This window comes from Orbicella franksi, chromosome 7 (assembly GCF_964199315.1).
Source record: "Orbicella franksi chromosome 7, jaOrbFran1.1, whole genome shotgun sequence".
Taxonomy (NCBI): domain Eukaryota; kingdom Metazoa; phylum Cnidaria; class Anthozoa; order Scleractinia; family Merulinidae; genus Orbicella; species Orbicella franksi.
The window spans coordinates 4577563-4588765 of NC_138151.1; the positions used below are offsets into that span (position 1 = coordinate 4577563).

An 11203-nucleotide genomic window follows, 5' to 3' on the forward strand; every position below is an offset into this window, starting at 1 on the left:
GAATCACTGAGGCAAAAAGTTTCAAAATTTTCTAGCATTAGCAGGAGTTAAGGAAGAACGCTCAGACACTTCAATGTCACCAGCATCCGCCATTTTTGAAAATTGCTGCTTCAGCACTTTTAGTGATACAGAATACATTTTTCGAGTAGGAAATCGCGGAACTGAATTGTTTCAAGCCACGACGGCAACGGCAATAAGAACCACAGGGAGCCCTAACATCCGTTTAGAATATGAATAATAGATTGGCCCAACCTTGTGTTTTGTGTGCCATTAGGGAGTTTACGAAACCACGACGCCGACGCCGAGGACAACGTCGATTAAAAATGAATTTATATTTTACCTACGAATCTCGCGATACTCTAAAGCCATTTACTATGTTTATCACTGTCAGAACTATCGCAAAACTAAATCCGAAACACAGCGATAAATTTGAAATAAAAATTTAAAAAATTAGCCGTCGTGATTCACGTTCTCCGGACAACGCAAAATTTGGCCATTTCAAGTTATTGTTTTGCAGAGGATGGCAAAGAAATGTACTAAGAATTATAACGCACGTGCACAGCCATTGTACTGCTCATTAATTCTTTTGTTCAGTGACGTTCCCGTTGCCGTTGCCGTCGTGGTTTCGTAAACTCCCTAATATTTTGAATTTTTAATACGCGCGCCGTCTGCTTGTGCGAAGTTTGGAACCGAAATTAGGAAAATCGCTCGGAGCCTCGGAGCTTTAAGTCACTTTATTGAGTTATTTTTTTTGTAAAGAAAGTACCTCTTAGTCGTCGCGTCGGGTTTGTTATGGACGGGTTAATGGATGAGTGAGTGAGTGAGAGATGTATGTATGTCACACCAATCAGATTGGGTCTACTATAAACAGCCAGTCAAATTTCTTGTTGTAAAGGTAAATGGTATGTGAGAAGATCTGATCCCGATAAAGTTCAGAACGGCCATATTTATTCTTCTATAAAAGAGGAAGGAAGTATTCATATATTGGGTTTACTTCGACATTTTCTGTGGGTTAGGCTGAGGATTTTAATTATGAACGAGATGAGCCTGGAGGTTTGAAACAGTTCGTGAGTTAGTAGTATGCAAATGGAACGAGATATTTTCATTTTTAGTTACAAAGGTAACTTGATACTTTTGTTTTTCACTGGGAGTAAATTCAATTAGAGGTCACGAATCGTCGCTTCTAGTTCTTAGGACACGTTTTAGAGGAGACGAGACTATTTAGATTTGAAACAGTTCTAACGTTTACAATAGTAAGTGCAGGTAACGATTGTTTTGTTCTTGTTGCATGCAAATATAACGAGATATTTTTATTTTTGAGGTACGAAGGGTAATTTGACACTTGTTTTTCACAAGGGAGTAAACTCAGTTAAAGCTGACGAATCGTCACCACTCTTTCCCACGAGATGTATACTATCTTTAGTTACAAATGGTAACTTAACACTTTTGTTTTTTATATGGGAGTAAATTCAATTAGAGCTGACAAGTTATCGGTTATTGTTTCCAGGATATTAAACAAAAGAAAAGCTATTATTTTTGGACGGTTTTTACGTCTCTGCAGTAGCAGTTTAATAGTTTTTTTTTGATGACATTCATTTCAGTCCGATATTTTTAAAGGTAAAAAGTATGAAAATTGCTCAAATGTTCTTTGAAGACTGCGTGGTACCAAGTTAAAGTGCAATTTAATTAAATCAGGCTTTCAAAGTGTCAGAGAGGTTTTTTTTCTCTTCCTTTCTATTTTCGGTGAAGTGGTGTTGTGTTGTGTAAAAAGGGTAAACTTACAACTCGTATAAAATGCGAAAAGGTCTCTTAATTAACTTGAGTATTTTGAGCGAAAATTCCTCTTGGGGGTTGAAAGGGCTATGTGATCGGTGAGTGAGGAAGTTATGCATGTGCGCGTGTCACACCAATCACAGTGTGGTTTGTATCAAAGAACGAATCAAATTGCTTGTTAGGAAATAAGATGGTATCTACATTAATCTGGAGACGTGTCGGATTACTGTAGTTTGTTCAGTCAAACATTTTATGGTTTACCACTTAGCTATCTCACAATGACCGATGTAACATCGCATGTACATCATAAATTCCCAGTTTCTTTCCTACTGTACATCGCAACCAAAAAACTCGTCAAATTAACCAAATCATTACAGTAAACAGCTCCATGAATGCTCCTATCTCTGACACTTTGAAAAAAAAAAAAAACTCTTGCACGCCTTGCGTGCCTATGTTCTTGTGCTTCCGCTAATGCTTGCGGTTGCGCTGCTACAAGTGAAAACGAAATACCGCTCAGGCATAACACAGGCACAAGGATATTTACCACACGCGGTTGTTTGCCCAATGAAATTACCTCTCGCCTAAACAGTTTTCCCAAATGGCCCAAGATTCGGACGATTTTGCTCGTGCTTGTGTTTGCGTCGAATTTCGTTTTGACCTGGGTCATCCTTATTGCTTGCGTTTGTGCCTGCGCTTGTGGTTGCGTTGCTAGTGAAAACCAGGCTTTAGGAGATGTACGGAGGAGTTAGAGGAGCAAGAAAGAAGCGTAAGTGTTGCTCGAGTGCAGAGTAAGATGTGCAATACTTGTTATGGTTTTCTAAGTATTTATTTATGAAAATAACACCTGTAAATTACAGAGATTCCCTACACAAATATATATCCTGTCACCTCATAACCTTGGAACTGTTGTATTTCGTCTTTTCGATAACTTACAGCCAAAAATGTTTCAAATTTTTAGATTTCGATACAATCGTGGAATAATAATAATAATAATAATAATAATAATAATAATAATAATAATAATAATAAAAAAATATTCATGCTAGGTTAAAAGGTTAATTCCAAGCCACCTGTTGACTTCATTTAGGGTCCTGGTACAAAACCCATTAACCATTTACTGAGATAAAAGAGGGCTTAGTTTGCATGAAAATGAAATATCTGCAAGTAAAACTCATTCCCATATGAACTGTTTCACACCACAACTCACTTTAAAATGAAAATGGTCTATGGAACCCGAGGGGGGGGGGGGGGTTGAACAACTCCCATATAAATACAACAGGGGTGCTCATCATACCTTTTAGGGTTAAAAAAGTGGTTTTGGTACCTCTTGAGAGTGTTCAGCCTCAAAAGGAACTTTTGCGGTACCTTTAAGGGTATTGAGGTGAAAAAATATTACGGGAGATAACGTGTTATGTAAGGATTATTGGTATCTCTTGGGGGAGAAAAAAAATCAAGGCACGCCCACAAACAGGAACTTGATACCTCTGAGGGGTTCTTTTCAAAATTTCCGACGAGCACCCCCATCCTTTCTATAAGGGAGTCCCCCCCTGGCTATTGAACAGCTTGACTTGTTTGAGTGATTTTATGAAGCCAGTGCAAGTTAAATTAGATACAATTCAACACTAATTCCATTGCTGTCATTTGCTCAGTCTTATCATTGGATACTTTTTCACACATAAATTATGTAAACAAAATGCCACGTCATTGCTTTCTTTGACATCAAACTACAATTGTAATGACCCCTTCAATTTGAACTGAGTTTGTACATCAGTAAAATGACTACAAAATTTCGTGACAGAGCTACTGTAAACTACTGAAAACCCTCCACTGTCATCTTCTCACTTGTGTAGTGCTCTAGTCCAATGATCTTTAATTAATTTTTCACACAGCCTCCAATAATTTGGATTATTGATCACATTCATTATTTCCTTGCACCAAAATTAAAATCACATTTTCTCATAGCCAGGTTTCTTACAGCGGCCCACAAAATATGTAATGATAAGTATGATGACTAAGCCGGCCAACACACAACCCACAGCAGTTGGTACAACTGTGTCCACTGGTTCGGCAGGAGTTCCATTGCTACTTGAAGAACAAACATCAGCTGAGAAGCAAAAAGCAAGCAATCCCTCAGTCTATGTCATTTGTAATTAAATTCTTCAACAATTCAAAAGAAATAGATCCATCACAGACACTATTCATGCCACATTAAAGTACAGCTGCAATGCAAAATATGCATTCTGCAATTAATCACTCTGTAATTTTGAGATGTTGCAACATTGAGTCATTGAAAAAGTTCCCAAATGGCCTGTGAAACAACGTGCAGGGATGGTGAAGTGGTGAGAGCATTCCCTTCCCACCAATAGGGCCCAGGTTTGATTCTAGTCTGGTGCCAAATGTTGGTAGAGTTGGTCCTTGCCTTGCTCTGAGGGTTTTTCTCTGTGTTCTGTAATGTTTCCCCCCTTCTAGAAAACCAAGTTCCAAGTTCCAATTTGAACTGGACAGAGGACCCACATGGAAAGCCAGTGAGGGCTCCTCTGGCTTCCTCTCTAAATAATGTCCTAAATTTATTTAATAGTTTCCTTCCAAGCAACACTTATGCCTTTTTACCTTTACCAAAGCTGTCACCAAATGGCTGCACCTTTATTTTCTTCATGGTCACTGTTACTTGCTCCTTGCTCTTTAACGCTATGTCCAGGCTCTTACTGCACTGAAAGCTTTTCTCTTTGTTTGCTGTTATCACTAGCTTGCTGGAGTCATTCTGCACAGCACTTACATTGGTCTCTTTCAATGGGAGAAATGGCATGACAAGGAAATCAACACAAAAAAAATCAACAGTTACCTCAAAATATTAAATTATAAAATATCAAGCTGATTGTGTGTAAATGTTTCGCTAGCAAAGCAAATGCGTAACATGCTGATGTGGTTATGGCATGCATGAGAGGAAATCCAAAGTGTTGTGAGCAACGGTTCCTGCCTTATCTCTCACTGAGCAGAAAGAGAAGGAAATCTCCGTCCTGCAGGGTACAAGGCTGTGCTTTGGACATAAAATAAGGTTCATGTGGAAAATGTCCCCTTTTTTGTGAAACATAAAATGTCTATTTTCTTTGCTGTGACTAGAGAAAGGACCTTCTGCATTGATCCACTGGAGTTTTCACCACCACAATCCTTTGGAAACGTAAACCCAACTACTGGTTGTTTTGAAATGCAAAATTCCTATAATCGATAACAAGGCTATTGGAAAAAAAAGCTTACCAAAAAAAGACTTGATTTGAAGTTCTCGCACCATAAGGGAAAGGGAGAACAAAGCTGTTACATCAGGCCCCAGTTGTTGGAAGGCTGGATAAGGCTATCCACTGGATGAATCGATAAGTGTTGACAAAACAAACTACATTATCCACTGGATAGTGATTTATCCAGTGGATGGCACTATACAGCCTTTGAACAACGGAGGCCAGGTAGCTTGTAACATCACTGACCTGTTCTGTTATCAACTGTAGTTACTGCAGTGAAGGCAAGGCTGGTTGCTTTCCATTTTTCTTCCACATTTGTAAATGCCATGGAGAGAGTCAGGCTGGTCCCAAGATCTTCCCAAAAAAGAGTAACTGATGATGTTTCCTTACTGCAGCTTCCATCTGAATAAGCATTCAGTGGAAGAACATACTGAAGGACCTAAAAGAATCAGAAGATTGTGATGAGGGGATGCCAATCAATGTCAGTCAGACAACCACTTTATTTCTCTTTGATTAACATTAAAGGAGCTTAGTCACAGTATTTTGAGTTATTTTGGCCACCTAGACAAAATTACCTCTAAATTGCAGGAAGCCTGGAAACAATAGTTTACTAAGATAGAGAAAAACCAGAGAGATACATAATCATAACAATAAATCAAAAAGCAACAAGAATGGAGATTCCCATGGATTACCAATGACAAACTTGAAAAATTTAAGCTAAACTTTTCAATATGTGCAAACTGTGACGTAGCTCCTTAAACTGTCCAGAGCTCTCCCTAAGTGGGATGATAGTTGGTTACTCCAAACATTATCCTTCCATGAGGTTAACCAAACTGCCTACCATTGGGTGTAACAAATTATTATTTATTAGTGTAATACTCAATTTTAATCCTATTTTGTAAAATGTGGTCTTGGCCAAAAAGAATAACATGCAGGCTAAGGTGGGGAATTATGCCACTACATGTAGTTATTAACCACCAAACTTACTGTGTTATTCACTTGCACACTAACAGAACAAGACAAATCCAACAAGATACATATTTTTCCATCTTTATTAGATACATTAAAATGGCCATATCCCATTACTGGAGAAAGGGGACTTGATGCACTGTCATCACCAGCAATCAGTTTAACCACGACCAGACCTAGAATGCAGAAAAAAAAACAACAACAACAACAACATCTGAGACTACTATCAAAACCACTAGAGTACAGTAGTACAACTTCTGTTGTAAGTTTGAAATTGTTAAAAAGTTTGTGCCATGTACTAGTGTCTCGTCAGCAATACTGTGATTTTCGACAGCCTCTACCATTTGCCAAGTAAACATAATTTTTCTAGAAATATTTGTGTAGTGAACAGAGTGAGATACCTCATGAGATGTACTCAGCCTTAAAAAAGAAGGCACCTTCAATTTTAAAGGGTTCCATGCTGTTTTGCACTTAAAGTAAAAAATTCTGGAAATTTCAATCCACAGGAATAAGAGGCTTGGTTTGCCTTCTTAAAAGGTAGTCCAGAGAGGTACCATTTTCTATGAGAATTTTCCAGTGCAGCAAACTGATTTCAAAGCCTCTTTGAATATTACTTATGAATCAGAATTTTTGCAATTTTGGCTACAGTCAAACCTCCACTGATGGCCATCCTTCTATACCCTGGTCCCAGAGGTTTTTCTTGATTTTTCTCTGCATGAGAGAGCTGCGAGAGAGCCGCGAAGCAATGAAAACACGAGTCGTGAAGCGGCGAGAGAGAAAAACCTCTAGCTACTTTGGACTTGAATCTCACTTTCATGCAGATGCCAGGGTCAGGATCTGACCCTCGGGCTTGGATTGGTTGATATTTTTACAAACACGCAAATCAATATGATTGGTTCGTTTGATTTGTAATACTGCGGGGATGGTGGGGATATCTGTCACTGCACTACTTGAGGTAAATTTTGCCTCTCTACCAGGGAAGGAATTTGTTTGCATAATACTTCAGTTCTCAGTTTATACACGTTCAAGATTCGCCTATGTTCGACATGGATTATGTTTCTGACAGTGTCTTCGAAGAAATTTTGACTTCGGTACTTAAGCAGCATTTTCCAGAGGTTGAAAGTCTCACCGAACATCAAAAGAAAAGCCTTGCTCGCAGTCATAAATCGCAAGGATGTGTTGTTCGCCATACTGCCAACCAGACATGGAAAATCAATTATATTTCAGTTGCTCTCTGATGTCTGCAAATACCCGTACCTGTCAGGTTATTCATATCCTCATCATGGCACAATTTTGGTTGTGTGTCCTCTAAGTCTCTTGTGGACTCTCATATCCACGAACTGCGAAACCGTGGCATTTCAGCGGCCAGTTTGAGCAGCGAAGACAAGAAGCTTATGTCTTTCTATTCGGAAGTTCCAAGTCCTTCTTACAAAACGAGTAAGTGGAGAAACATGCTCTGTAGTAATGTTTAACAAGACAGAACCTTCGCGATCATTGCGGATGAAAACATTAATTCTTGCAAACACGCGCATTGACCCCGGCCAAGTAGGTCAAGTGATACCACTCTCCACCACCCGAGCGGAAACCATTAGCAGCTGATAAGCACGTGATTGCTAAGTTGCCATCGGTCCCTTTTGTAATTATCAATTTGATGCATTTGACAGCTGGCGTCTGCATGAAAGTGAGATTCAAGTCCAAGGTAACCAGGGGTTTTTCTTTCTCGCCGCTTCGCAACTCATGTTTGCCGCTTTGCGAAAAGACGAAATATCAAGAAAAACCTCTGGGACCAGAGTAATCCTTCTACAATGGCCACTTTCTTGGTCCCAATGGACAGTCCATACATTTAAAATCTAACTTATTTTAACCTCTCTATAATGGCCACCTCTCCACAATGGCAATGGACGCTAAAACTCATCCCAACCAGCTGAAACAATCTTTTGACACTGGCCATTAATCCACAATTGATAAACGGTGTATACAAAACCCCATTTTTAGTGTAAGAGGTCACCTAACTTGATTTGTACCATGTGTCGCTGATTTCTGTTTCTGTTTAGTTTCTGTTTTATTGATACATTTTGATTTATATATGCTAAAATAAGCATTTTTGACTGAAAAAATATTGCACCCCCCAAAACAACAAGAGTCATCAGTGGCAAATCTAGGGAAAGCCAGCCTCCCCCCCCCCCCCCCCCCCCCCCGCTTAATTTGGGCAAAAAACAAAAAAACGCAGAAGGAAGAAAAGCTGGCGGAGCAAGCAAAATAAAAAAAAGCCCCTCGCCCTCTTAGCTCAAGGTCTGGATCCGCCACTGGTCATCATACACTCCTACCTCCCCATAACGTGCATCCTCTGTTCCCAAGGCAAGATGGCCGTTGTGGAGAGGTTCCATTGTAAAAGGGAAAAACACCCCGCGTGACTCAAACCAAAGTCCATCCGTAAGAGAAAAGTTGCAAACAGATGAGGTCGCAAAGACGAATCTAGTTTTATCTCTCGCTCTCTTGGAGTAGATCGCTTACCACCAAGAGACCCTGCATGCTTACAAGCTGAAACGAAATTTTGCGCGTTACAACAGGCCGGCAAATTGTTATTTACCAGCGAAAAGCGTGACATTCTAAAAGAACGTTTTTCGGCAACAAAATATCCCAGTATCCTTCGTAATTTTGCAAAATAAAGCGCAAGAAACTCGTACTCACCGACAATAACATAACCATACAACCGTAAACAAGAGATGGTCTTCGCAGCCATGATTCAGAAGTCTCAAACAACAGCGTTTCGATCTATCAGCTACTATTGAACAGTCTTTTGGTTAGACAACTGGAACTGCAAGATCTATCTGATATCTGTTGTACTTTAAAGCGGTATTTTCTAATGCGATCACAATATTTCTAAAAGAGCATTCAACACGCTTCTGCGAACAAAACATCAATCAACTCGTCCCAGACAGAGATGAACATGTGACAACAGACTTCTCAAACTCGGTTGGGTAGGGTAGGGGTGGAGTGCTGTGACGAAGCTTGGGTTGGGCCTGACAGGAGGTTGTTTACTTACTTTTCAGAAATAAGATTCTGAAACATCATATAGCAGCTCTCAGCTAATGTCATGGTCTATATATTTACTCATTTTGTATAAAAAATACATAAAATGGAGAAAGATTTGGCAATAAAAAATACAAAATTTATTGACAACTTGACTAAGTTTTTAATGGACACAAAGGCCATTAATATCACTGTAGAAGGTGTGGTGTGACCCATGCTGATACTTAACACACTGGATTCCAGGTCTAATAGCATGGTATATTCAAGTGCTTGCTTGAGGCATTCTGTTTATATGTCAGTTGGGCAAGAAACTTTTTCTCTCTCAGAGGTAACAGTAGTTTCAGTTCCAGTGAACTCTTACAGCCAGGTGAAATGTTTTAAAACCTGTCCTGACCAGCATTCCTCTTGCAGGGAGAAGCTTTCATTCTTTTACTGTAACCCACTGGGAGGGCCATAGCTAGTAACAGACAAACCAAGGCACTTGCTTCAGTCATTGTTTTTTGTTTTGTTGTTTACAGTCATCATAAACACCCAAAATACCTAGGAAGAGAATTAAGCCATGGACATTGTCTCAGTCATAATTTTTTCTGGTTTCAGCCCTGGTCACATCATCTGCTTAGTTACACAGAGGCCATCTAATGATTGATAGATGGCACCAGGAATAAAATTACTGTTTCATTTGACTTTAAACCAAAATTTCCAGATGTTCTGGCTGAATGGTTGCTTATCTTGGTTTCTAACTGTGTAATTCTTAAATAATTTGCCACTTTATGAAGCTGGAATGAACTCCCAAGGTATGGAAGACATAAATACTGTTGGACTTAATATTTTACTTATATAGCTTTGTTGATTCATGTTTTTGGATTTGATCACAACACAAACCTGTCTTAAAAAATTATCACAACCATTTATTTACTTTTTCAAAACGGTTCAACATAGAGCAAAAAAACAACATAACAGTTTTACAAATACAGGAGTCAACTTGCCTCTAATTTTATGCTACGTATGCATTCACACATCCTTGGAGACCTGGGGGCAGGTAGTGGTGGTGGGGAACAGTCTAAACAGGTGAAAAAAAAATTTGGGCGAGGAAAAGTCAAGAACGAGAAACTTCACCTTGTTCTTGACTTTTCTTCGTCCTGCTTTTTTCTCGCACTGTTTAGACTTTTCCCCACCCCACTAACTGCCCCTGGGTCTCCGAGGATGGTATTCACATAATGTCTTTATTTACATCATGTTTGACTGTATGCTTTCAAGTCTCATTGAAAATTATTTACAAAGTTATAGTAAATTATTCTAATTCTTCACTGAAGGTCATCATCATCAAAGAGGTCATCAAAATCTAGAAAGCAAACAAAACAAGTTTACAAGCGTTATTTGATCCTTGTGATATTCATTGTTGTAACAATTTTGTAATCTATAGGACAAACAAGTATATATGTCAATAATTTGTGTAAGTAATCACATGACTTCAAGTGCAATTCTGAAAAAAACATTCCATGAGCCCGTAGGGCGAGTGCAATTTGTAGTCTTTGAAAAATTTATGAATACTACTATTTATTTAATCCAAATTGCATGAGAAAATTTATTTGATTACTTGTTTAAATCAATACACATGCAATTTAATTTCAACCTTTTGTGCTTAATTTCATTTTTCTGCACTGTTTGGGACAAAATGACATTCTCTCAGCCAATCAGCAGGCTGAAATCTTTGCATGTAAGCTTATATTGTTGACTAGGAAAACACGGCAAAGGTTTTAGCTATAAATTATTAAGCTAAAAAGTACAAGGTATAAGCTTATATGTACTGTTAAAGAAGTCTCCATGGACTGCTCTCTCATTTGCTGCTAGCTCAATGAGCATTCCACCACCTGATGCAGCCTAACAATGAAAAGTAAGGGAACAAAACCGGAAAACTTGAATGAACAAATGTACACAGCGGAAGAGGTTGTTCGCATGCATGGAATGGTGGATATAATTCAGATAAATCAAATCGTTACCTCATCCATTTCCATCCACCCAGCATCTCCATCGGGAAACATTTCATCTTGGGCCACACCTGCAGGCTTCATTTGGCTAAAATACAGCGTAGAATACACAGGAAATCTGAGAAATTTAGAGGAACTTAGTCACTTTGCTAAACGAACTCTACCGACAACGCTGCAACAGTTAAATGACCGATTATTATGAATCAC

At 38.9% G+C, this 11203-nt stretch overlaps 2 protein-coding genes across 2 annotated transcripts; both read right to left on the reverse strand.

The window, feature by feature from the left end:
• Nucleotides 1-1666: 1666 nt before the first annotated feature.
• LOC145491707 (lysosome-associated membrane glycoprotein 1-like) lies at nt 1667-9812 on the reverse strand. The gene is made up of 5 exons (XM_081470951.1): nt 8667-9812; nt 5994-6151; nt 5253-5445; nt 4384-4557; nt 1667-3877 (listed from the first exon to the last, which is right to left on the reverse strand). The coding sequence occupies exons 1-5, from the start codon at nt 8716-8718 to the stop codon at nt 3720-3722; spliced, it is 735 nt and encodes a 244-aa protein (XP_081327077.1). The 5' UTR covers nt 8719-9812; the 3' UTR covers nt 1667-3719.
• Nucleotides 9813-9895: 83 nt separating this feature from the next.
• Nucleotides 9896-11187, reverse strand: LOC145491717 (COP9 signalosome complex subunit 9-like). The gene is made up of 3 exons (XM_081470963.1): nt 11009-11187; nt 10817-10889; nt 9896-10350 (listed from the first exon to the last, which is right to left on the reverse strand). Exons 1-3 carry the CDS (start codon nt 11078-11080, stop codon nt 10313-10315), a joined length of 183 nt encoding a protein of 60 aa, XP_081327089.1. The 5' UTR covers nt 11081-11187; the 3' UTR covers nt 9896-10312.
• Nucleotides 11188-11203: the final 16 nt, after the last annotated feature.